This window comes from Colletotrichum fructicola (assembly GCF_000319635.2).
Source record: "Colletotrichum fructicola Nara gc5 chromosome Unknown KSG_Nara_v1_contig02, whole genome shotgun sequence".
NCBI classification, from domain to species: domain Eukaryota; kingdom Fungi; phylum Ascomycota; class Sordariomycetes; order Glomerellales; family Glomerellaceae; genus Colletotrichum; species Colletotrichum fructicola.
Window position 1 is genome coordinate 5,716,017 of NW_027094052.1, and position 25,931 is coordinate 5,741,947.

The window sequence follows — 25,931 nt, forward strand, 5'->3', positions numbered from 1 at the left end:
AATTCTACCAAAGATGGCAACAAGACGGAGAGCTAAACGAAAAAGCCCCAAGCAGATTACAAGAGATAGCTCTGCGATGCGGTCAGTACATAACATGGTGCGTGCATCAGAGAGTGTTAACAAGTAGCACGTAGCATGGATCGTATGGGTCGTCAATTACAATGGTATCTAATCTCACTAAGTTCATCGTGGTATTGTTACAGTAGTTGTACAATTTAATACATTCCTCCTCCATGTATGACACGTCTTTCTCTTATTTTGTCGTAACGTGGTCTGCAGTGTGCGCCGGTGGCATGCCCGAAACGCCTCCATTATTCGGGGCACCGTACCCATACTGGCCAGGTGCAGCAGTGTGCGCATATCCATAGCCTTGTTGTTGTCCGTAACCTTGCCCGTAGTTGTAACCACCTTGCGGGTTGGTGTTGTTCGGGTTGTAGTTGATGGAGCCCATGCTGGAGCGGTTGTCCCCGTAGTACTTTTGCATCTCCTTGTCGTGGTTGGCGCGCTGCCTCTTGTGGCGACGGAAGAGGCAGAAGGCGAGGATTATCAACGCGATACCGACAACAGCCCCAATGACGATGGCGGCGATGATGCCACCGCCGATAACGCGGGCGCCGGTACGGACTCTGCTGCCGGACGAGCTGACTCTGCTGCTTGTCACTCGAGCAACGAGGTCGAGAGCTACTTCCCGAGCTTCGATGGGGAGAGAAGGCATGTTGAGTGGGGCTGACTTAGGGTCTCTCAAGATTTGATAATGGTCGTTCAATCTCGCGGTTTTCAACACCAATGAGTAATTTGTAAGTGGTGTTTTGTATTGCTTGGTGCAGTACTTCTTTCGTCTCAAACATATGCCAGGACGGCGTGGGCTTTATCTTTTCAATTAGGAAGGCACTTTCTAGCGTTGCCGAACGTCATAGTCAACACGTCAGGCCGTGCCGGATCTCCCCCCCCCAGGTAACATCACCGCCTCAATTAGTACCGGACAAGTGCGCGATGAATGACATCGTTCGTGGCACAGCAGCAATTGGACTCGTCCGTTTCGGGAGATACGAGTGGCTGACTGGCCCCCAAGCCGTTTAGTCTGGCCGGCTGTTGAGCAGGATGAACTGCCCAGCAGGCATTAGACAGGCGGGATCGACTGTTGATGTCATCAGTCTTACCGCCAAGCGGGATCAGCCATCCTAGCTAGCGTCTACCGTAAACCGCCTGTGGCACGCGGGGTAGGCAGCCACATTGACGGTTGGCCAATCCAGAAGCCGTACAGCATTCTAGAGACAAATCGTGTTGAAATTTCTAGAAAACAGGAAACGGAGAGAAGTGCTTGAGCTCAGGAATGCTGACCGAAGCTGCATTCGGCCACATATGCGATGAGTGAAGCCTTCGCTGGCTGCTTCCGATTCACATCATCGCACTTGGCCAGACCGGACCCTGAAAATCGGTGAATTAGGGACATTTGGCGCATAATCGGCGACAATAATTTCGCCCGATAGGATAGGGAGCAAGTCTCCCTGGTGTTGATTGCCCAGCCACATCATGTGCCACACATGTGGAAATCGTGCCCACTTAGTCGATCGACAGATGAGGCTGTGCTCACCGAGCTTCATGAAGGAAAGTATGGCGATTCAGTCGTAACTCGTCTCTGTGCGATCATACGGCTGCGCAAAAAACACATAGACTACTCCAATTATTACCTTCACATAATCAACTTATGTATCTCACATTCTTGGTTTAAGTTTAGTGGTCTTCATTACGTAATATTAGTGTCCACGATAGTAAAGACTAGTGTCATCTCAGTAACGCACTCCAACTGACTAAGCGGGATAGAGCTGCACTTGTGCTCGTAGTGTGTAGGTAAAACAGTAAGCTTGATTGCCTGTCGGACGTCGGCCGAACACTGTCGCGACATCAGTTGGTCTTTTCAGTGGGACAACATCTCAACATGGGACGACTCAACGCTCACACTGAAAGACGCGAGCACGTCAACGGCTCCGCCGATGCCACCCGAGCCTTTGAAAAACACCACTAAACAAAACCTCCAAAGCCTCGGTCCGGAACGTGAAATACTTGGCTCTAACCCGATGCCGCTGCAGAACTCACTGTACCAGACCAGGCCCTCATCCAGTGCTGAAAATTTTCGTTATGATCAACTACCGGAATGGATACCTTTGTGGGCCTCAACTGGCCATCACCACATTAATTAGCCCCGGCCGAGCAGGTTCGTCACCTCCGATGTGCCGCCGTAAGTGGCCCTTATTCCCCTCATTGATATCGGCCGCCAGACCCCTGCTCAGTCGCGGGGCCTAGCTGGGTCAAGATGATCTGATAAGATAATAAAGTATCTGTATCGCTCACCAACGTGGCATCCTGCCGCCGTCCATACAATTACACCCTTGTCTTGAGCCTACTAGGGCCCTAAAGCACAAACAGTTTGCTGCAGAAAATTATTGCTTGTGTGGGAAAAGTGAGGGGAACGAGCGATAACGATTCCCGCACGCCACCAACAATCAACACCATCCCATCCCATCCAATCTCACAGCACCACTCAATCGGATCCTACCCCGAGCCACGTCAAACCGAACCCCTCCTCTCTGCTGGATCAGCCTCTCGCGAGCTTTGTTCTGTTCTGCCCATACGACAGCAGTAGCAATGGCGCCCGCGATCCCGCCCACGCGACGGTCGCGCAACGGCTGCATCGACTGCCGCCGGGCCAAGGTCAAGTGCGACGAGATCCGCCCGTCATGCGGTACTTGCGCCCGGCGTCGGCACGTCTGCCAGGGGTACAAGACGCCTGCCCCTACCCACTCGCGATCATCCAACGCGTCACTGCCGCCGTCCACGGACTCGTCTGGCGTCGCTTCTGGTGGCAGCGGTGGCAAGAGCGCAGTGGGAGCAGCGGCGGCGTCGCCAAAGACTCCGGCGAGCGAGGCTTCGGTGACCGAGACGATCGCCGTGGCAACCACCCCGGCGGAGGCTGAGTGTCGGCCGACGCTGGTGGTGGAAAGCCCGAGGATCTTCTCGCTCATCCCGCCTGGCACGGTGCCGCTCGGGGATCAGCCGCATTTTGAGGTTTACTTCAACAGACACCCCTTTGAGCTGCTGATTGGCCAGGAGTTTGTGTGCGAGATGAACGCCAACGTCTTGATGATGTTGCAGCAAGATCCAGTGACGGTCGCAGACGCCGTGTCGGCGGTTGGCTACTCATATCTTGTGGGGATGGGAAACAACACCTCACAAACGCTTCTGCCGGTGCTAAATCGCAGGGCAAGAATACTTGCAAACCTAAGAAGCATGAAACCTTCGAGTTATTACTTTGAGGAAGCCCTCTTCTTACTTCTCGGTCTCTGCGCAATGGAGGTGAGTTCTATGCTCCGTGTGGGACGTTCTCACCCGACTGTGAATCTCGGGTGGTGAACATGGATCGTATGCTCACAGGGTCCAGCTCGTTACTCTGGCGCAACCAGGACACCAGGCTACCATCCCTACTGTCCTGTCCAACGTGGCGTCTCTCATCACACACCACGTCTCTGCTGGAGGAAACGTATCGTCTATTGCGAGATATTACCTTCGCGCATTGGCTAGACAGGATCTCGTGGTCTCGCTCGTCCAGCTGCGCCGGCCCAAAGTGCCCACTTACGTCTGGCTCGAAGACGAGCCCAAGCCTGACCGACTGCTCGGCTACACCGTGACCATGATGCCTCTCCTCGAAGAACTCTGCACGCTGGCGGAGGAGGTTCGAGATCAGGTCCTTCAGCCTGCTTTTACCAACACTCTCCTGGATGGATCCGGGACCATCCCCACATCGGATGACACTTCGCCGCCTTCGTTGTGCCTCGACAGCTGGCTGGACGCGGGCTGCTCCGATACCCTTCTGCGAGCGGATTCTCTCCGCATGCGGCTGGAGGCCTGGCGCCCCATGATATCTGACAGCCTCTCGTTCCGCTCGTCGCGCAAGTTCCGTGCACAGGCTGCATGTTACCGGGCGGGGGCCCTCCTGTACCTGCATCGTCTCTTTAACCTCCCCAACTCATCCCCCACAGCAGACGCTGAGGCGTTAAGCAAGGCTCACGACGTGATGCTCTACACCAGCGGCCCGCCCGCGGAGACCAAGATGTTGCTGTGGCCCGTCTTCCTAGCCGCCTGCGAGATGTTAGATGATGAGGACAGGACTGCTGTGCGGGATGTGTTCGACTCGATAGGCACGCATCGAAAGACGGTCACCGTCGAGCGGACGCGGACCTTCGTCGAGGAGAGGGTGTGGAAAGCTAGAGATGCAGGCCAGGACTGGAACTGGATGGTGCTAGCCCAGCTTTATCCGGGAGAGTGTCTCCCTATTTGAGTCATCCAATCGTAGCGGCGTTCGGGACTGGATGGTGTTGGGCGTGGGAAATACTCGGCTAGTCGGCAAGTGGGAGGAGTCGTCTGCATTCCGGGCGAACCCTTATCTATCTACACTAATTCACGGGTCTCTTTGACGTTGAAATAGGCTTCTTTTGAGACGCACGTTGGTCATGGATACGCCCCGCGGCTCATCCGTTCCCGTACCCATTGTCTCGGATTCATCGAGACCGCGTGGGACTAGGTGAAATGCCGGACAGGCGTTGTTATCTATGCTATCACCAGAAGCTATCAGTGATCCGGGGATGACAGAACATCGCCATGGATGTTGGCCAATCGACGATCTCAGAATATTCACGAGCGGGCGCATCCATGTTCGCTTTCCCGCATATCTCTCTACGCGGGCGTATTTGGCCCTCCAAGATAGCAAAATGTCCTGCACGTGTCAATAGCGCCAGGGGCGGGAATCACAGTGATTTTTTTGTGAATTCTCTTCTGCCCTCGCCATCGGTCTTGTAGCCTGGTCAGGCGATTTTCCCACTGATTATCCCACAAACGGGCTGGTTTGGCGGGAACCAAGTGCGGGGTCCGATGTGACCTCGGCGGGCTGTCGGCGTGATGTCCTTGGTGGGAGTTCGATTCGTTGATCCCTGGGCGCGGCAGGGATGCATGGATCTGATAAGGGTCGAGGCCTGCAGATGCGCGTCGAACCACTCAATCTGATAAGCTACTTGGCTGTCTCATCCTACCTTCTTCTTCCCGAGGAGGGTCGTCAAGGGTACAATCGATCCCGTGTGTGGGGGGAAATGCGTCTTTTTTTACTGCCGACATAAGGACCACATCTCCTGCTTGTGAAAAAGTTTGTTTTGATTCATTTGATCTGCTCGACCTCGCGGCATCCCACTGTTCATCCCACAAACTGCGCATCTAGACTCTTCAACAAGTTCTAGGTGCTTTGTGCGGCCTGCGAGTGCATGACTACCCGACCTGACGGACCATCATCAAGTGGAGACCAAGTGCAGTTCACGATCCCCTCAACGGACGACAACCTTGAAATTACACCTCTGTTGAGCGCTGCGTCGTACAATCACGGCACGATGGGCAAGGCTATCCTCGAGAGGATCAGGGTGAGGGACGACGACGAGCACGGGTACGAGACGACGAAATGGATCAACCCAGACATCGCACCTCTGCCGCCAAACCGGAGAACCTGGGGTATTTGGGCCTTCCTCGGCTTTGGATCCATCTCGAAGTAAGTTTTGACACTCGACGTGCACCTCTCATCATGAAGCTGACTTCATCTCCGCAGCTTGTGCATTTCAGCATGGACTGGCGCAGCGTCCTTGTTGTCGCTGGGTCTCACGATCCCTCAAACGATCGGCCTGATGATTCTTGCCAGAGTTCTCATCTGCTTGCTTGTCATTGGCAACGGATGGATGGGTGGTGAATGGCACATCGGTTTCACTGTTTCTCAGAGGTAAGACAACCACGGAAGAGGCTCTCTATACGCCCAGAAACTGACGACGTCTGCAGAATTATCCTCGGCATGAATGGAGCCTACATTGGACAGCTGATCCGAATCATGCTTTCCATCGTGTGGTACGGCTCTCAAGCATGGCTAGGAGGACTCTGTGTTTCCGCCATGTTGAGCAGCTGGAGCTACAAGTTCCTCACCATGGAGAACACGCTCCCTGAGAGCGCTCACATGGTCACCCGCGACCTCATCGGCTTCGTCATCTTCCACATCATCTCTGTCCCGTTCCTGGTGAGTGCTCGCTCGACAACCTGCTTTCGAATCGCATGAGTACTAACTTTATCAGCTTATCCGCGTGGAGCGAGCCAAGGTCCCGGTCATCGTCGCCAACATCATCGTCTTGGTCACGATGATGGGAATCACTATCTGGGCCTGCACCACCGGAGGAACCGGTCCCTTGTTCGAGTCCGGCGCGACGCAAATCTCCACTCTCACCAAGGAATGGGCCTGGGTCTACGGCATCATCGCCTCGGTCGGAAACATCTCTGCCGGTGTTCTCAACCAGAGCGACTTCACCCGTTTCGCCCGCCGCCAGGGCAACCAAGTTCCCGGAATCGTCTTCTCCCTCTTCATCCCTGGCATGATTGTCCCGATTTTCGCCATCCTGACCGCTTCCGCCTCCATGGCTATCTGGGATCTGGAGGAGCCCATGTGGAACCCTCTCACTGTCATCACTCAGTGGATGATGGACGACTACAACGCGAAGTCCCGCGCTGGTGCCTTCTTCTGCAGTCTTGGCTTCGTTCTGGGCCAGATCGCCGAGAACATCCTCGGTAACGGATACGCTGCCGGCATGGACTTGGCCGGCCTTCTTCCCACCTGGATCACCATCAAGCGCGGCGCTCTCATTGCTGCCGTGCTGTCCTGGGCTGTCCAGCCCTGGGAGTTCTACAACACCGCGAGCGTCTTCGTTTCCGTTGCGGCTAGTTTCTCTGTCTTCATGGGCCCCTTGACCGGCATCATGATGACGGACTACTTCATCATCCGCCGCCAAAAGATTGAGATCAGCCAGCTGTACATCGGATCCAAGGAGGGCGCTTACTGGTACACCGGCGGCTTCAACTGGCGTGCCTTTGTCGCCTGGGTCGTGTGTTTCGTCCCGGCGATGCCCGGCATGATCGCTGCTGTCAACCCCAACGTCAAGATCAATGATGGTCTGTACAAGTACTACCTCGGCAACTACATCTTTGGCTTCCTGGAAGCTGGAGCGCTTTATGCCATTCTGACGTTCGCGTTCAAGCCCAAGAGACTCGGCTTCCAGGACGACTTCGACATCTACGGAACGTTCGAGGAGGATGTTGCCCTCAAGAAGGGCATGGCGCCTTTCGAGAAGCCCAAGACAGTTGAAGGACCCATTGAAGGAGCCCCAGTTCATGTCGACAGTGATGGAGGAAAGAAGCCCGCTGAGGTTTAAGCGAGCAGTGTTGGTTGTCCCAACTTGCAAATAGGTGTCGGGCGCGTGTGCGCTGCTGCGTGAATTATCTTCAGATACCCCTTTTATGTCGACGAACGAAGAATGTTAATGTTAGATAGTCTGTTTATGCAAGGTGTTTACTTGTCTAGAGTGAGCCGTTTATGCCTCTGAAGCCTGCTATTAGCACGAAGAAATGTTATAGACGAGCCTTTACTACCAAGAAACCTGTCGATTTCTCCCAAGCCTTGCTGAGGATACTCCAATACTTCTCCGGGGACTTTCTCATGTGCTCAACGTGTCCACTGCCCTCCCATAAGTTGCTGTCAACCTCGTAACCCAGGTGCCTCGCCTCATTGACATGCTTCTCCACGGCTTCCCACGCGGTAGTGCGATCCTCCTTGGAGTATATGTACAGCCGCCGCGCCGACTTCGTCTCGAAGGTCTCATCATTCGCCATCCTGAAAGCGACAACAAGTAGATTCTCGCGTGAACGAGCCAGCTCTACAGCACGCATCATGTAGAGAATCATGATGCACATGACCTTGGTGACTTGTGGTGGCCAAGGAACCTTAGACCTTACATCGACGGTCATCGCATCCGCCATTCTCCCAATTTTGCCCGGGCTGTGATCAATGAACCCGGGCGTGGAGTCCATGACCAGCAACGAGTGTGGCATCGCTTGCCCGAAGGCGTTTCGATATGCTTCGAGGGTGGTGGTGAAATATAGGCATCCTGTGCTTGACAGCACATGGACCAGGACTGATGGATCGTTCCCAGGTGTGTGGGCGGCAGACTCAGTGCCAAATGCTTCCTGGATGAGTGGCTGAACGCAGCTCATCCGTTCGTCTTGACTCGAAAACAATCCCTTGAAGATTGGTGCGAGAACGAGTATGATTTTGGCTCTGGGAAATAGGATGCGGAAGCCATCGGCGAATTTGGCGACATGTTTGAGGCTGGCATCGCCCCAGCCGAAAAGAAGTATCAGGTCTGGCCCATGTTCATCGGCGATGTCTCTGTCAAGACCATGTTGTGGCACTGAGAGGAGGTATACTTGATCAGAGAGTCCTGTGAATTTGTCGGTTGTTTTGGTAGATGATAGCTGGGCGCCTTCTGATTGGATCTCTCCAATTTCTGCTTTGAAGGTAGTCATTGTCGTGATATACGTGACAAGGTAGTCGACGCTTAACACACTAGCAAAACGAGCGACGTTCACAAAGCATTAAAGAGGGACGAGGACTAGTAAAGTAATGGAAACGGACACGTTGGGCCATAACGAGTTAGTTCGATACTGACTACACTACTGGGAATGATTGGCCGGGGTCTTGGGTTGTCTCCCGCAGCACCCGCAGGCCGCAGGATGTGTGACTGTCAATATTGGATGCAGTAAAGCGGCGCAGCACCCGAGTTGCTACTTTCAGGAGATGACCACACTGGATTTAAATACATGCGCCATGAGTGGTCAAACTAGATACTAAGCCCCATTCAGATGAAGCGAATATTTGTGAGACTGCCTAATTTTCCTGTGTGCGCGCGGCTATATTTTCTATGTACTTAACTATTCCTATTAGAGACGATGATAGGGACGACGACGACCACGTTCATAGAGACGACGATAACGATAGAAACGACGACAATGTTACAAACTACGGCGACGAAAAGACGGTAGAGTGTAGAAAAGTAGTCGGTATAGCACAGGAAAAATAGGCGGTCTTACATATATTAAGCGTTGGATGCCGATTTCCTCTTGCAACTGGCCTTCTATACAGGCTAAGCTTCTCGGAACACTTGAACCTTTCGCCATACAAACACACGATGTTCTTTGCACTCTCTCAAAACACCAATCATATCATACGCTGCGGCTTCTTCCATCGCAAATTACCTATGATGTTTTCACTTGCAATGTCCCTTGCAGGCAGACGATAATCCTCCTGCGATTGATACTGAGCGTCCCGTCATGTTACACCTTGATCTTGGGCAAATACATCTGCTTGAATGCACCCAATGCCATGACGGGAAAGTAGAACTTATAGTTGGGGTATCCGATCATACTTTCCCCCCAAAGGTCAGCTCAACTCTCAGTCGGAATAGACAAGCAAACAAACATCCAGTTGTCAACTCACCATGTCCGATTGAACACTCCTTCAACGCCCTCGTGCAACCACTCGCCATTTCCCCGCTGCCGGCTCTGGATCAACTATAGAGAGGTCAGCTCATCATGAAATTGCATGTGCGGGCCGTTTTGCCAGACAGACAGAAAATCACACACATACCTCAAGTCCTCTCCGAATAGGCTTTGGATCGGGGTATCCAGCGTGCATCAGCGCCAGCACAGCCCAACAAGTGTTGACGACCTGGCTCTTCTCATGCTGGATCCACCTCCTCTCGTCGCACGATGAATGATGCTCACCCCACCCCCCATCGTCCATCTGCTTGCTCAGCAGAAACTCACAAGCCCTGAGCGCACGCTCGCTGTTGTGATACTGCTCGCCGACCGCCTCCAAGCTCTGCAGGGCAAAAAACGTAGCATAAGTGAAGCAGATGGCCCATGCCCCGTACCAGCTGCCATCCTCCCGCTGACTGTTCCCAACAAAGCCGACCGCCTTTCGAATAGTCTCGCCAACGTCCCGCGTGCGATAATCAGGAAAATAGCGCTTAAACAGGAACAAGCTAGTCAAAACTGCGGTGGTGCACTCCGGGTATGAGTATTCCACCATGATGCAATCGAAAACCTCGGCGGGGTTGAGTAGCTCGAGCCACTCGCTACCCCGGATCTTCTCATAGCTCGCGAAACCCCCATCTGCGTTCTGCATAAGGAGCAGAGTGTCAACGCAGTCCTTCAGTCTGTAGTCGTCAATCAGCTGTGGGTAGCCATGTCCTTTTTGTAGCAGGAGCACTGCCTTGAGGCTCTCTGCCGCGCAGTCGGAGACGATGTATCCATTGCTTTTGGTGCTGAAAGGCCAGCCCCCCTTGCGAGGCTGACGGAAGGGGTCGTCCAGGTTAATTCTCAGCTGGGACTTTTCCAGGAAATCATGAGCTTTGTGCAGTGTATTGCTAAATCTCGGATCATCTGCGAATCCTGCTTCGACGGCAGCCTGGACTGCGAATGCAGTATCCCAGACTTGAACCCCATTGGTGCCGTTGCATGTCATACCGTTTCTGCCCATCCAGAGGTAGACATTGACCTCTTCGCGATGAAGGCGTAGCCTTTCCGAGTCGGGCCCCTCCTCGAACCACGACTGTACCATGTGAAAGGCCTTATTCACCGGCGCCAAACACTCCCAGTCTGTATTCCGCTCCTCTCTGAGCATCAATTCAGACGCTCTGCGACTAGCCAGATCAAGCAACCATCGCGGCATCAGGTAGTTGTAAAAGATGGTCACGATGGAAAAGAAGAACAGAAGCGTAGGTGAAACGGAGCGCACGGCGTCTGATGGTGCAACAGTGTTGCGATGCTTGACAAAGTCGATCTTGCTGAATGGCTCGGTGTATATTTCTTGTCAAATTTCGGAAAGGAGCGGCGTCAGTGGTATGGTGCAGCGGTTAGACCAGAGGTAGGAGGTCGGGAGGTAGACAGCGCGGCATTGCACCCACCAACGAGAAGGATGGAAGGGTATCCATGACGGGAGAAGCCAGAGGTCAACAGGGATGCAGTTGACACCATCCCAGTCGTACAGGTTCAAACAGGCGAGCCATATTTTGCCCCATTGGGGGATTCCTGCGACCCCGCCCAGCGACAACAAGCATTGTCTGGCTTTGCTTGTCAGAGAGTCATGTCGGCCCATACCGAGGAGTCGAAGCATGACATAGTACAGGCCGGTCGCAAAGACTGTCGATTTACCCTCCAGATGCAAGCCCCAGCCTCCGTCCTCGTTGGCATGGTGTCGGAGGTAGCGGACCATTTCCACCTTCCATTCCTTAGGAAACTCGGATTCAGTGATGTAGATGGCGAACACAAGACCGGGGAGCAGGAACCCCGGACCGCCGTAGTTGCATGCCCAATGACCTTCGGGAAGCTGCAGACGCGTGAAGAAGCCGAAGCCGTCACGAGCCGTGTCGTCAAAGGAACGAGCGTTAGAAATGGCGTCCTTTTTCTTGTCTTGGTCCAGAATTCCGAGCAGATATCGTTCTGCGTCGCTCTGCTCGGGCTCATTCCCTTCACTCTCCGGCAAGTATCTCCAACGATGAACTCCTCGTTGGCTGGAGAGGCGCCAGCGCGTTAGGTCAGTTGCCAAAGCTGTGCTGTCCATCATCACGATTCACGCCTCATGAATGCGACCGGGAAGGCCGCGAGAAAGAAGGATAAATTGAGATTGGAAGCGATGGGAGCGGGAAAGATATAGCAATGCCATTCTACCTTTTGAGCCCCGCCACATCCAATATGTGGAGGTTTACCCTTCCCGAAGCATACTGTTCCCCCACATAGGCACACGATCTCGTCAACATCCGATCGCATTCTCTCAACCATTGCCGATTAGGTATAAGTAAAATTCGCTGTGCCTTGAGAATGATTTCAGGTCATCACTTGAGAAGACAACTTAACTAGTCCGCTGATTGAGTATAGATCCTTGACTTATAAGATTAGTCAAGCGGTTTATAAATGGCCGGCAGCCATGTCCCGGTCGGTTAGCTGAGTGATATCTCACTACGGTAAAAAGGTTCAGAAATGCTTATCCACGGTCCATCGTCTGTAGAAAAACGGTACTAGTTTTTGAGCAAGCCTTTTACAACAGCGACCATCCCAACCGAAGTCATTGATAGAAATATGCGGACTTTTTTTCATCACAACGATGAAGGGGAAGGACTGCCCTTATCTACGTATAGCAATGGGATTTGAGAGAGTATGTTTCATATGGGGCTTTTATGTTCTTCAGACAAAAAAAAAAAGGGAGATGCTATTAACTAGAGAATGGGTCTTCTACTAAAACAAAAGGACGATTGTAACAGCAAAATTGCCCCTCCAACACCAAAAGACGCGCATTTACGTGACACAAGTCATCTCAAATGCAAGAATTCACGTGGACGGGAACCGCTGATATTGACGGGTAGAACTACTCACTGCGAAGGAGCTTTTCTTCACTAAAATCGGAGGGTGAAGATAGACCAATACTAGAATTCGCAAGGGCAACCCCTTCTGGGTTCACATCAATTGAAGAACTGTCACTTGGCGTCAAGCGGCCGGGGAGCGTGCGTCATGCTTTCAAAGGAACCCCGTGTCCGAAGAGCCCGTCGGAATGTTTATGTCTCGCTCACAGATTTTACATTGTTCCTACGGATACGGACACGGGCGCATGAGACAATATTGATGGAATAGACACGTCGGTGGAGATGATGGCTGAGTGGCTGAGTCGGCTGGCTGCCTCGTGGAGGAACTAGCGTGTGTTAATCCCACTCAAGCTTTTTTGCCGTGCAGTTGTGACATGAAGCCGCCGAAAAGCTACATGTATGCCTATGTCAATCCTTTCCTGATGCAGCATTATCATGTATAGGACCGAGCAGTGCAGGAGCTGTGATAGCAGCAAGAAGACGGTGGCTGCGGTGCCGAGTTCCGACCTCTAACTTTACTGGCGTCATTAAGTGGCATGCATTCCTGCCCCACCATCGGCCCGCTCGCATTCAACGCCATGGCGGATTTAACGGCTTTCTAGCTTGTCTTTGAAATAAAGCCGGCGGAATAGACTTGTCGGGATTGTCAAGCACCGGAAGCCGACATGGATGAATTAACGACATTAGCATGTCGATACCAAGTACAAATAATCTTGATGCCGCCTTGTTCATTGAAGTCTTAAGGAGAAGTCACAACAATTCCAACTTAAGATCTACCACGGATTGTTCAATACTTAAAGCCGTATCATACAACTGATTTGACCAACATGACATCATCAACACCAACTGTCATCATATTCGGCGCAGCCGGTGCCGTTGGAAGAGCTGCGGCCATTGAGGCTCACTCGCGCGGCGCTCGCATCTTCCTTGGTATGCGAAACACCCAAAAACCAATCCCGGGCCTCTCCAGAGAGTTGGAGGAGAAGAGCGACTTCACACGCATTGAAGCAGACCTGCTGAACCCGGAATCTATCCGCAAGGCCATCAGCAAGTCGGGGGCAACGGTTGCGTTCACCTACGTTGTTCCTCAGGCCCAAGATGCCATGAAGTCGGCTTTTGAGGCGATGAAAGAAGCGGGCATAAAACATATCGTCTTTCTCTCATCATACACGGTTTATCCCGATAGGGAGGCTGCCGTCAGAGGAAACCATGCCATTGCAGGGCTTCATGCGCGAGCCGAGGTCTCCTTGGTGGAGACCGGTTTGCCGAGTACCATTATTCGACCGATGTACTTCAGCAGTAACATTAGCTCGGAGGCCGAAGACGTCAAGAATGGCGAGGTCCACTTGCTAAGACCTGGGGCAATCAGCGACTACCTGGCCCCTGAAGATATCGGGTCTGTTGCTGGTGCGAAGCTAGCACAGCCAACCACCGAGTCTGAGATTATTCCGCTCTGTGGTCCCGATCTTCTGTCACAGAGAGACGCATGGGAAATCGTGTCCAAAGAGCTTGGTCGAGAGATCAAGATCAAGGAAATCGGAGAGGAGGAATTCCTTGCGCGTCAGCAAGTCCCTCCCCCATTGGCTCGCAACCTCGCCGACTACTGGCTGGAAGGAGAGGAGGCGTCGGCGAGATATCCGGCAGACCGTTACAAGGAGGCATCCGCAAACGTGAAGAAGTACACAGGAAGAGAGCCAACTACATTTTCTAAGTGGATAAAGGCTCACAAGTCTGAAATATTCGACGCGTAGTTGCCGAGGGATGTGACACCCTGCCCGGGGTCATGGAGGAAATGCAAACCCACATCGAGACTCTCCTGACCTAGGTAATTAGACGTTGAAGAAAGATATGATGCGTTTGCTTGAAATATACTGGTTTCTTGCAGGGAAAGTTAGGAAATTTTGAATAGTCCACATTGCAACAATTTGATCGATTTTATTGACGAGCAAGGAGTCCGAAATATCCAGATAGAAAACAATCATATCAACAAATTCATCTCCGGTGAAAACCTACATGGCAACATCTTGTGGAATGGCTTAACCAAGAAACCTCACCAGCTCAATCACCGGCAACCAATCCCCATCACACAATCACAAACGATGTGTGCTGATGATTTGCAACACTTTGACCTTCCATGATGCCCATGATGAAGCTCTCGCCCAAAAAGGTCCACTCCTCCACATCCTTGTGAGACCGTAGCACAAACGGCACACAGCTACCTTTACACACCACCACAGTATCCCCCACGCGAGTCTTCTTAGATGCAAGGCCCATGTATCCACTGGCCGTGATTATGAAGGACCTGGCGTGGGTGCGTGTGATGGCTGAGTCGGTGAAAGGTTTGACATGGATCCTTCTCCTTTCTTCCAGTTCATCCTCGGTTTCCGGGTCTCCAGGGCTCGGCAAAAGTGGCGGTAGAGGGCTACGCCCGAGCCAGATATCGAAGTATTGCTTGTAAGAGTCTGGAACCAGATCCCATCTGAAATCTCGGTCAGCCATGAGGGTGCGCCAAAACACATCGTCCACACTCTTTGGCTGATATGGGCTTTGAGTCGACAACCGCCGCCTTGCCTCCTGTTCCCATTTCAGAACATTGGCCTGCGTCTGTTCTGCTCTTTGCCTGACGTTCTGTGCCCTTTCCACCCCATTACTGCCTGAGTATGGCGGTAGATACGGGTTCTCGCTTGCGAACACCACGGTATCAATTATCCATCCAGTGAGATGGATTACCTTCCTATGTCTGTCTGATGATGTCGACTGCGGAAACAGCTTTTCCACACCATCGGAAATTTTCACATCGCGCCCGCTGGCGAAGAATCCTCCTGGGGTAGTTGGCCCAAGCCAAAACCCTCTATACCCTGCCTTCTCCCTGTCCGGGCGGTTGGAGTAGTCTCGACACCAAGAGGGAAGATGAAGGTCCGGGTCAACGTCATCAACATTGAATTGAAGTGGCAGCAGATACTGCCATTCCAAAATGAAGCGAGCCGTTGCACGAGCATATACGTCTGCTACAGTTACGCTCTCACTGTAGTCTGGCAGTATTGGCAACAGGTCTGACCTCTCTTGTTGTTTCCCAATACCAAGAAGCCCATAGATCTTATCGCGGGGGTCCGTAGCGTAGAAGCTGTCAGTCACTTGGGTCCATGTACTCAAGGTTGCTCGGCCTGCTTTAATGAGTTCCTTGTCCTCTGGATAGTCCGTCAAGATCACCGAAAATTTGTTTAGAGTAAGTTCAAACCGGGAAGGCTGTTCTGAATTATCGATGTACTTGCGGCTTGGGCGATGGTATCCGCTCCTCACATCGTCAAGGTGAACAAAGGCTTCCACTGATACTGTCTTCGAACCACAGAGAATGATCGGATGCGGTGAGAGCAAGATCTCTTGGATGACCCAAGTGCGAGACCACCACCCGCGAGCTTGCAATGCGACGATTGCAACCAGCTCCTGCTCGCTGAATGTGTCGGCAGTGATGTTCCAGACGTCATCGACATGTAGCCTGTGGATGGCGTTCATTGCCAGGTCGCTGTCATCTGCTGCTCCTCCGAGCCATATAAGAGTCTGCGTGGCTTGCGAATAGATTTTGTCCATTAGTGCAACCTGGTTGTTCTTTTCTACTGCCTTGGGGGCTTGGTTGATAGAGATAGCGTCTGCCCAGATAACTTTGACCGAGTCGCTGGATCGGATCTGGCGAAGGAACCCATCGAGATTCTTCGGAATGCGGAAGTCGACGTCATCGTCGAATTTGATCGCGCACTTATCGGCGGGATCTCCCCAGGTGTACGACAAGGCGATGTAGATTGGCTTATCCGAGAGCGACACGACTTTTGGAACGCAGTCTATCGGCGCATCCTGACTTGTTGCTGGCTGAAGCTCGAGCAGACGTATTTGCTCTTTTGCCCCATCAAGGGGCACATCGTACGTTCCAGGCATTATCTCTTGTTGTTCTGCTATTGCAATGTTCGATCGCAGAGAATGGATTGGGGGCGAAAAGGAGGTATCTTGGGACACGTCAAGCTTTAAATGCCCCATGCGCTGGTTAAGAGGGGCAAGCAAAGGCTGCCTGGAGTCAATATCTTTCATGCATAGTCGGTTTATTATTGCCGTTCTTGGACAGAGCTGAAGGCCGAATGTGGACGAGCTGAAAATCAGAGCATGGGTAGATTGCGCTAGTGAATCACACGCGGGCAAACATTCAATATGCAACTTGCGTGCGGCTGGAACACGGAATAAGAACGAGATGGACGATGGGCTCTGTGGACTACCAGCTATGGAGCTAAAAGTTCAAATTATTACAAATTATCTAATCTCAACGTTCACGTACGAATCTACATTGAAGTCAAATTCCCTGAGCAAAAGACGAAGCGCCAGCTGTCGTTCTAGGCTGTGAGACCTCTGAAACTCAGGCCCGCTAGAACCTGGGTTCCACAACTGTGATATCCCCGCCTGTTGCATTTCGAGTTCCTCTTCCTCAAGAAGGTTTTGCTCATCATGTAGACACCACGATGTTAGCCATGCATCCTCCTCCATCGCTTTCCAGAATATTTCCCGCCTCTCCATGTCCAATTGAAAAAGTCTCCAATCCCAAAGTAATCGTTTTCGATGTGCCTGGGTGTAAGCTCTAGTGACCAGGGACAATAGTGGTTCATTAACGTTCCTGCTTTCTGCAAATTCCGGCTGCCGAAATAGAGACAACATATGTTGCGCGGCAATGAGTGGTTCAACGCTTTGCAATGTATCCTGAGAGGCAAATAATGTATTATCCCATTGAGTCTGAACATCCGAAAAGAGAGAGGGCAGAATTCGAGACTTTCCTGGAACGCTTAATGGGCCGTTTGGTGCGAAGAGATTCTTCGTGAGATCTGCCCAATCCTTGAGGTCTTTGAAGACTTGGACGCTAGAGATTTCCGGTAACTCCACTTCAATCTGATCCCAGTGTCGTCCAATTGCAGAAGGAGTGAGTGACCATAAGAGAGATGCAATGGCGCCAAATGACTGTAGATAGCAGTCTTGGAAAGCATAAACTTCCCTAGGTCTGCCATCGTCTTCAGTTCCAATGCGTAAAATGACAACTGGTTCGAAAATGCGTCGAATTATTTGAAGACCTTCGTCGCACTGAAATAATGGCAAAAGCTTTTTTTCAAAGCCTTGCCAACTTTTCCACATTGCGGTCGCCGCTGTTCGTGGAGAGTGCCCAAACAAGAAGGCAACATCGAGAAGTAGATCTGCTGGCTTTGACTCCGGCCTCTGCTTGGCGAGAAATCCAGCATCTCCGAATGCAACTGAAGCCCTGCGGAGGAGTCTCTCTAGGTGTTCTGAGCATATCATATCATCTAAATGGGAAAGTGGCTGCAGCAACGTGCTCCAGTGCCGACCCAGTGGCTGCCGTGCAACTGACTGAATCCCATCCCAGGACTTGTCCGACTCGAAATATACATCACAGCCACAGATCAGGCTATGACTCACTTGGTCGTTGTTTGGCCGTAGAATGGCAAACCCTTCGATGCCGCGAAGCCAGTAGAGACCGTCCTCTCTCGAGATGATGCTTAACCAACTTGATAGGTCCTTGAACCCACTGGGGGCTCTCGGAACCTGTACGACTGCTCTCTGTGTAGACCCGTGTCGGACAAAAGGCTTGAAGTCGCGGCCTGAATCAAGCGGCTTGAAGGAAATCTTAAGGTTGCAGAGCTTGACGGCAGGAACACACAAGGATGCCGTTTGAGCGTTTACCTGGATTCTCGCCGGGTAGAGAGGAGGAAGAGAAAGCCGATGCCTTCGAACTCCATCTTGTATCTCAAGTGCCCTTAGGCGCTCAGCTGACGTTGATGCGGCATCCAAATCCCCAGAAATTGCGAGTGACCTATCGAGAAGACCTCTTATCTTCCAGTCCGGTTTGAGAGGCTCAATGAAGTCAGGCACCCAAGAGGGCAGCCGTCTCCGTTTGGCCCGATTGATACCAGCGTACAAAAATACTTCCCTTCCTCTCCCACATTTCTGAAACAGAAACGAAGCGATGCCGATGCTGATTTTCTGGGGTGAGAGACTGTAATCTGCAGCGATTGATCCTGCCTCTAACCCATGAAGCATACCCAGGAGGGCGAAGACGCGGTCCCTGCTGTCGCTGCAGACGCAATTGCTTGTGTCGGCCATGAGTCCAAGTAATTAGAACCCTGGTTCACCTTCCCTTTGCTTATGAGACTTTGTCCAGTGGGAGATAGGTAGGTGATCCGTAACATGATGGGGTGGCCAATATGTTGATCTTGATCCGCAGAATATGGTCAATGACCGAGCGAGTGTTACCTCCTGGACCACCCAAAGTCTCCTGAAGAATTGCCGTTGAAATAGGCTTCCTACGGCCTTGAAGCACCCTTCGCATACGCCGCTGCGAGTGCCGAGATGAATGCACCGATAGCTGTCTTCCGAACGGGTGATAGCATCCATAGCTAGGTCGCTGTCCGATGTTGCATGGCCGAGATAGACTAATACACCAGCTGCGCCTGCATAAATGCGTGGCCTGAGGGCCACTTGGGCAGATCGTTCTTTTTCGTCGTCCTGGTTGATACACAGCGAGTCGATCCAGATATTGCGCGGAGGGCCGCCCGAAATACGCACACTTCGGAGCGCATTTTCACAATTCCGAGTAATAGGTATGATGTCCCAGAATGGGCCGATGAACATTGGCCTGCACCGGGCTGAATCTCCATACTCATCTGCCCACGTGTAGGAGACAGCTTCATATTGAGCTTGCTCAGAGCCAACACGTACTCTAGCAAATGCCCCATGTAGGAGGCTGCCACCACTGGCAGAATCCAGCTGCAGAAGCCTGATCTCGTCGTCGGCCCAAAACACCGGGTAGCATCTTGAGGGTTGATATGGATCATTCTTTGGATCCGCTCGAGTTCTGTGAACTTCTGCAAGGTCTTTAGCCTTACTCCCAGCAGAATTAAATGACGATGGATCTCCTCGACGTGCATTCCCATGTCCATGGTCTTGATATCGCTCAGTTATTGATGAACAAGGCATAAATAACGATTTTTCGCTAGCAGACTCGTCTTCGTCCTTGTATTCCACGCATCTCGGCCATTGCAGCTGATAGTTGTTATTGTTGTCATCAAAGTGGGGCTGGTTTGATGGGACAAGAGGAGGTGCGAACGTGATGTCGTCAATGCTGGCAACAGCATAACACCAGCTGCAGCACGGAAGACCTCCCACGACGGCGACGTTTGGTTGAATACATGTGGGCTCGTGCCATCTGGACATGAAGAAAGGACCTTGGAAGCTAAGAGGCGATTAAACGGATAAGATGATGTACTCAGAACATGGTTGAACACGAGGCTATCAGGTAGAGCGCACTATCTCATGCACTGCTTCGCAGAGCCTGGTCGGAAAAGGGAGTCAGCTGATGTATCCGAATTGAGTTAGAAATTGCTGACGTGTCAAAAGGTGAGTGAAGGCAGGTTGCGGCGCTCATTCGTCATGAAAAGGGGCACGTTTACCGCCATGTAAGCACATCGCCTGTTGTGATTGGCAATATCCAATTGCATGGGTCGAGTATTGAGAACACTGCGTACCCCAAGATCAGAGATACCGATGTCGAGTTCGCTGGGCAACGTTTCAACTTAACCTAACGCAGCAATAAGTAAGTCACACAGCCTTGTGCAAATGACTTATTACACCGCAGTGGCCTCATTTAGTCCGAAAGAGCATATCCTTCAGTGCCTTCGTTGACCCACTTGATGTCCAGCTCCTCCCACTCAACTTCGTTCAGCACCCTGACGTTCAACGGTTGAATCTCAAGTTGTTTCCTCACAAACTCCTTTTTGGCTTCTGGCAGCCTGTCGACGATTGACTGCGGAGGACCGTAGAGGTTTCCGAAGCAATGGACCCCGCAAATCTTGCAGAAAGGGGCGCCGTTGAACTTGCGGCCAAACTGGTATTCTCGGGTACTGTCTTTGCCAATGATCGTCACCTGAGATTGATGGGGGTAAACGCCGATGGCACCATTCTGTTGAGATAACACGTTAGCACCTCCGAATGAAAATGGGCCTGCGCAAGGCCACGAACTCTGATGCAGATGCTGCAGTTATCCTCCTTGACCTCCACTTCCGCCAGAGGCTTGCTTCTCAGCGCCAGCTGCACAGCTCCGCACTCGCAGGATCCAGTGTAGAGCTTGGGATGTTCCTCGGTGGCTTCTGGTGGTGTTGCGTTGACTTGCGGTGGCGACGATGCCGACTCAGGGAGAGTCTCGACGATGCTGAGACAGTGTGAGCGTGACGGGGGAGCTTGTTATGGGTCAAGTCTCTGATAACAAACCTCAGACTCCCAGGATAAACAGCAGGTTCGCCAGAAGAATCCAAAGTCACAACATCTTTGCCCTTCAGAAATATTCCTGGTATACTAGAAATGAGGGGACGCAAGTTGATCCCTCTCTTGCCGGCTTGGACACCAGACGTGTGAGTTCCGAACAAGCCTGTACCGCAGTTTGCGCAGAACTATCGTGCGCTGTGATTAGCGTCGCACAGCACTATGGTCTCCATGACTAGCCGGTCTCACCTCATGTTCAAGTGTCTCTCCCCTGTTTGAAGTGTAGGAAGTCAGTAAATCTGAGTTGCAGCCCCTCGTAATCTTCAGCTTGTCCTCTGCGTCGTAGATCCAGACATAGCCTTTCTTTCCGCAAAGCGAGCAGTCACAGATCACGAGCTGGGGCAAAGCAGGGAGTTGCACTTCGAAGCGGTTCGCCCCGCAGTGGCAGTTGCCCTGAAAAGTTGCCAATGACTCAGCCATTGCAGCCCGCGCTGTAATCGTGATTCAAGTTATCAACAGGCAGTATGCGTATCGCAACAAAGCCAAGAGATGCGCGAAACAAACACCAAGACAAACCGTCGATTTATGACTTGGCGCGAAAGAACTTTGGTGGCGTTGTGATACAGCAGGCTGCGCCGCTAAGCTGCCGCATGACCAGCGACTGTCACCGAGCTTCCCAATTCATCGACATCTCCGCGCGGGAACATGTGCGACAGCGGCGCAGGATCACTGACCAATGATGTTGTGAAAGATGATCTGCGCACCACAAAGGAGGGCTTCTCTCGATCATGATTTGTCATTCAGTGATACGGATCTAATGACTTCTCATTGAGCCTTAAGGGTCTCATAGTCCGTGCTTCATTTTGACGTTCACCTCGTCTTCAGATAATATTGCTGTCGCGATGAATCTGAAGCTTATCTTGCTCCCAGCCCCCGCAGTGAGCTAATGTCATCCGATCATGTCCGGTAGGCAGCTGACTCAGGCGGCTTCGGCCATCCGATCAGTGGATTGCGTGGTGAAACTAGCTGGGGCCCGGGTAACACGGCATCCCCGACGCATAAGAACACCTCTACGATTTCTCCCGAGACTCACCGCACTTCGCTCTTTCACAGTCGAAACAACAAGCAAACTTCGGGAGGGAGATCATCATGAACCGCCCATCGCGAACCGATGAGCCCTACGAAGGGGAAGGCTACAACCAGAGCCCGAACCCGCTGTCCAATGATTTGACCACGAACGAGGACCTCAACGGCACAGTGAATGCCAGACAGTTGAACGCGGGCAGTAGCCAGGATAAATCCGCTGCCGATGACGCCGACATAGCCCGAGCTGATCCGAGCCGGGACAAAGACGGGGGCCCGGCGCCGGGAGGCCCTTCGGCCAAGACAATTATTCTTGGTCGACCCTCGGGAGATGGGGCCGACGCGGCCCCTCTCCCTCACGCTCACTCACAGATCCCTCCGTCCCCTAGCAGCACTGTGCACGATGACAAGGAGCATTCGGACTTGGTGGCTCGGGCGAAGAAGGCGCTCATGAAGTTCGGTTCCTTCGTGGGGCCGGGCTTCATGATTGCCGTCGCGTACAGTAAGACACCAAAGCTCCACCTTGATGCATTGCATTGCGGTAATGTTGAGATGGCGAACTGACCCATCGGATGTGAATAGTTGATCCTGGAAACTATGCCACGGACGTCGCCGCCGGCGCGACCTATCGCTTCCGACTACTTTTCATCGTCCTCTTGGCCAACTTGTTTGCCATCTTCCTTCAGAGTCTTTGCATCAAGCTTGGCACCGTCACTGGACTCAACCTGGCTGAAGCCTGTCGAGCCTTCTTGCCTCGCTGGTTGAACTATGCCCTGTACATCTTTGCAGAGGTTGCCATCATCGCAACCGACATTGCTGAGGTCTGTCAACCTGATATCTCTCATTCAATTATAGCCGTGGGCTGACAACTTTAACAGGTGATTGGCTTTGCAGTAGGATTGAACCTTCTGATTCCTGCCATCCCGCTGGTAGCCGGCTGCGCTATCTCGATCTTGGATGTCATGGTTATCCTATTCTTCTACCGACCGCATGGGTCCATGAAGGGCCTGAGAACGTTTGAGTACTTCATCGTAGGCCTGGTCATGGCAGTAGTCGTTTGCTTCTGCATCCAACTGTCTCTCATCCAAGAGACACCTGTTGGAGATGTCTTCGAGGGATACCTGCCCTCCCACGCCATCGTCGAAGCTAAGGGGTATGATGCTACTCTTGCAAGTCCACAGCAATGTCGCTAACCTAAATCCAGTCTCTACCAAGCTTGCGGTATTCTGGGCGCGACGGTCATGCCACACAGCCTTTACCTCGGTTCCGGTATCGTCCAACCCCGTCTTCGAGAGTACGACACGAAGCACAACCTTCTGCCGCCTGGAGTAGACGAGACAGACTTCGCAGACGGAAACACCGACAAGGGCTACTACGTGCCCTCCGCGAGAGCCATCAAGCATTCGCTCAAAGTCTCCATCGCCGAGCTGAGCATCTCGTTGTTCACCTTTGCGCTGTTCGTCAACTCAGCTATCCTAATCGTTGCCGGAGTTTCGCTATACAATAACCCAGACGCTCCCGACGCCGACATCTTCAGCATCCACAAGCTCCTCAAGGACTCTATCTCTCCCGCGGCGGCGACCGTCTTTGCCCTCGCCCTGCTTCTCTCCGGTATTTCGGCCGGAGTCGTCTGCACAATCGCGGGCCAGATGGTCAGTGAGGGATCCCTCAACTGGAAGATGCGGCCCTGGCTGCGCCGGCTCGTGACCCGCAGCATCAGCATTATTCCCAGCGTCATTATCGCGGGAGCTGTCGGTCGCAAGGGAATAAGCCAGGCTTTGGATGCTTCGCAAGTCGTCCTCAGTGTTGTGCTCCCGTTTGTCACGGCACCGTTGATCTACTTCACCTGCTGCAACAAGTATATGACGATCCGCGCCGGCGGTGCTCGATTCCGAACTAGCTCCGACGAGGAAGACTCCAACACCAGAGACGGGGGCTATGTGGTCAAGATGGCAAACTCGTGGTACACTGCGGCCTTTGCGATCTTGGCCTGGCTTGTCATGGCGGTCATGAATGTGGCCAACTTGGTTTTGCTTGGAAAGGGTGTGTGAGTGAGAAAGAAAAGCGGGCGAGCTCGGTGAGGAGTTCGCCTGCGTTGAAGTTGCTAGTGCTGAGAGAGTCCAATGTCTCTCGATTCGTTTCTTGCCGAGTTTCTACTTAGTACTGGTTTTGTATATTTTTCTTTGGCTGGCTCAAGCTCACTGCTGACCCAGCTGGCCGCTCGTTTGCTGTCATTATCGCTGTTGTTCTTCCGGAGGTACAGCATTCAACATGCCCTGTCCCATCTCAGGCTCAACCCTCAGAATTCAGTAGAAAAATTTGAATGAAAACAAATCTGCGTCATAAAACCCAGTGTCTAACTTGTAACAACTGCATAATATGCACTCGTGCGATGTGCGATGCCGAGATGACTCCGGCGACCCTCCAGGTCCTGCGCCGAACTCGCCCCACACGTTTCGGCGAGGTCGGAGTCCACCTCTACATTCTCGATGCTTGCCCGATCAACGTTCGAATGTAGTTCTAGAACTGAACCACGACGACGAATGGAAGTCGTCATACGTCGACAGTAATTGGCTCTGGTAGATATGTGCACCTTTATGAAGGGCGTGAGAACCCTGACGGGACTTGAACGATGACTGGGTCTGCTCGATCGATGACGTATCCATCCCGTAGAGCATCACCACACCATGATGTAGTTTGACCAGGGTATTTAAAAACGACGACATATCATTCGAAAAGATAAGTATTATTACACGTCGGTATGATATTTGAATTCGCACTCATATTTTCGTTCAGAGCTGTCCGTTCCCTCCCAAAGATTTCCCTAGCTCCTCTGAGAAAATCAATTTCAGTTACGCCTATTCACCAGAAGTGTCTCTTCCACGTCAGCAACATGGCCCGGTTTCCTACTCCTTCCAGCGATCCCCCGAAGAAGGAGATGCAATACTTCCCTGACATGACTACGGCCTTGCCGTCGGAGTCGGGCGAATTTCGGCGCGTGCTTTGGACTGGTCTCTACTCGCAGTTGGTGCTTATGACCATCCCGGTAGACGGAGACATTGGTGAAGAAGTGAGATCGGCCGCGAGAGAATCCATTCTTTATAGATCCTCCTAACATCATCATGAGGTACACACCGTCGACCAGATTCTCACCTTCACATCTGGCAAGGGCCTCGCTCAAGTCGGTGGTAAAGAGCAGGAGGTCAAGGCTGGCGATATGGTTATTGTCCCGGCCGGAACGAAGCATCAGTTCTTGAACAAGGGACCCACGCCACTGATCTTGTACACCGTCTACTCGCCAGCTGAACATAAGCCGACGACAGTCCACGAGACCAAGGAGCAGGGCGACAGAGAAGAGGAGGACGGTATCGACGTTGCTCCGGCGTGGAGCCAACGCAGTAAGGAGCAGAACGAAAAGGATGGTTGGGTAAAGGGCGAGTAGAAATCTCTATATCGTACATGAAATCAAGACCGTTGTTTACCAATCGTTGATTACCTTGCGCATCAATGTGGGCTGGCGTGCGGCGTCCGTCACCGGTACTAGCGAAATGCGATGGTCGTTCGAGGAGATAATGTGGCATCTCGTTCCTGGTGAGGAATCTCTTAGCGTGACGTTGACTTCAAAGTACTTCGGCACAAAATTCCCCATTGAAGATGGCGAACGGAAATGCAATGCGGCCCACTGTTCGGATATCGGCAGCGTCGCGGATGAGGCGGAGTCATGGGATATTAATGCGGCAACGTCGGTGTTGAAACCGAAGGCAGAGTCATGTCAAGGTTCAGTCTAGATGAAACATTCATATTGCCATACGACCATTGCCATTTGAGTGTGAGCAATCTTCTTCGTTTTGACGAGATCGTGCATCCATGTTGAAAGGAGGTGAGACAAGCTTTTTAGATTGCCTGCTTGGATCTTGACACTTTCTTGGCTCCCGTCGGTCGCGGGGATCGCATTTCTCCGGCGAGTATTCCCCCAAACTGGATAGCTTACAGCAGGCACAGATTCCCCTCAGCGCAACAGTCCAGGCGTTCGGGCCTGGAAACTCTGCTGTCATCCTTGCATTTTGATCTTATTTGGCACATGGACTACTCATGGCGCGGGCAGATGGGGGCGAGAGTTCGTCCCATGGACTTCAGACAGAGGAGGACTAATTTAACCTATCGAGCCAAGATTTGCGACGTCCTTGCTTGCCCCAAACGGTCGGAACATAAAAGCTTGGA

At 52.3% G+C, this 25,931-nt stretch overlaps 10 protein-coding genes across 10 annotated transcripts; 5 read left to right on the top strand and 5 right to left on the bottom strand.

The window, feature by feature from the left end:
- Nucleotides 1-253: 253 nt before the first annotated feature.
- On the bottom strand, nt 254-715 carry CGGC5_v004373 (uncharacterized protein; the record flags this gene model as incomplete). The annotated part of the gene is made up of 1 exon (XM_032025961.1): nt 254-715. One exon carries the CDS (start codon nt 713-715, stop codon nt 254-256), a length of 462 nt encoding a protein of 153 aa, XP_031877476.1.
- A 1,931-nt stretch (nt 716-2,646) lies between these two features.
- CGGC5_v004374 (Transcriptional regulatory protein moc3) lies at nt 2,647-4,336 on the top strand (the record flags this gene model as incomplete). The annotated part of the gene is made up of 2 exons (XM_032025960.1): nt 2,647-3,354; nt 3,440-4,336. The coding sequence occupies 2 exons, from the start codon at nt 2,647-2,649 to the stop codon at nt 4,334-4,336; spliced, it is 1,605 nt and encodes a 534-aa protein (XP_031877475.1).
- Nucleotides 4,337-5,432: 1,096 nt separating this feature from the next.
- Nucleotides 5,433-7,283, top strand: THI7 (Thiamine transporter; the record flags this gene model as incomplete). Its single annotated transcript, XM_032025959.1, has 4 exons — nt 5,433-5,587; nt 5,645-5,812; nt 5,869-6,100; nt 6,156-7,283. 4 exons carry the CDS (start codon nt 5,433-5,435, stop codon nt 7,281-7,283), a joined length of 1,683 nt encoding a protein of 560 aa, XP_031877478.1.
- A 196-nt stretch (nt 7,284-7,479) lies between these two features.
- CGGC5_v004376 (uncharacterized protein) lies at nt 7,480-8,433 on the bottom strand (the record flags this gene model as incomplete). The annotated part of the gene is made up of 1 exon (XM_032025958.1): nt 7,480-8,433. The coding sequence occupies one exon, from the start codon at nt 8,431-8,433 to the stop codon at nt 7,480-7,482; it is 954 nt and encodes a 317-aa protein (XP_031877477.1).
- Nucleotides 8,434-9,240: 807 nt separating this feature from the next.
- Nucleotides 9,241-11,533, bottom strand: ERG7-1 (Lanosterol synthase; the record flags this gene model as incomplete). The annotated part of the gene is made up of 4 exons (XM_032025957.1): nt 9,241-9,331; nt 9,404-9,477; nt 9,554-10,754; nt 10,875-11,533. The coding sequence occupies 4 exons, from the start codon at nt 11,531-11,533 to the stop codon at nt 9,241-9,243; spliced, it is 2,025 nt and encodes a 674-aa protein (XP_031877480.1).
- A 1,620-nt stretch (nt 11,534-13,153) lies between these two features.
- Nucleotides 13,154-14,077, top strand: bik4 (Nitrogen metabolite regulation-like protein bik4; the record flags this gene model as incomplete). The annotated part of the gene is made up of 1 exon (XM_032025956.1): nt 13,154-14,077. One exon carries the CDS (start codon nt 13,154-13,156, stop codon nt 14,075-14,077), a length of 924 nt encoding a protein of 307 aa, XP_031877479.1.
- A 331-nt stretch (nt 14,078-14,408) lies between these two features.
- On the bottom strand, nt 14,409-16,256 carry CGGC5_v004379 (Heterokaryon incompatibility protein 6, OR allele; the record flags this gene model as incomplete). The annotated part of the gene is made up of 1 exon (XM_032025955.1): nt 14,409-16,256. One exon carries the CDS (start codon nt 16,254-16,256, stop codon nt 14,409-14,411), a length of 1,848 nt encoding a protein of 615 aa, XP_031877482.1.
- Nucleotides 16,257-19,967: 3,711 nt separating this feature from the next.
- Nucleotides 19,968-21,107, bottom strand: Cenpv-1 (Centromere protein V; the record flags this gene model as incomplete). The annotated part of the gene is made up of 5 exons (XM_032025954.2): nt 19,968-19,989; nt 20,057-20,328; nt 20,388-20,577; nt 20,637-20,815; nt 20,877-21,107. The coding sequence occupies 5 exons, from the start codon at nt 21,105-21,107 to the stop codon at nt 19,968-19,970; spliced, it is 894 nt and encodes a 297-aa protein (XP_031877481.2).
- Nucleotides 21,108-21,776: 669 nt separating this feature from the next.
- Nucleotides 21,777-23,761, top strand: SMF1-1 (Manganese transporter SMF1; the record flags this gene model as incomplete). Its single annotated transcript, XM_032025952.1, has 4 exons — nt 21,777-22,212; nt 22,293-22,531; nt 22,589-22,863; nt 22,915-23,761. 4 exons carry the CDS (start codon nt 21,777-21,779, stop codon nt 23,759-23,761), a joined length of 1,797 nt encoding a protein of 598 aa, XP_031877528.1.
- An 842-nt stretch (nt 23,762-24,603) lies between these two features.
- yrkC (Uncharacterized protein) lies at nt 24,604-25,152 on the top strand (the record flags this gene model as incomplete). The annotated part of the gene is made up of 2 exons (XM_032025951.1): nt 24,604-24,780; nt 24,838-25,152. The coding sequence occupies 2 exons, from the start codon at nt 24,604-24,606 to the stop codon at nt 25,150-25,152; spliced, it is 492 nt and encodes a 163-aa protein (XP_031877529.1).
- Between the last annotated feature and the right edge of the window lie 779 nt (nt 25,153-25,931).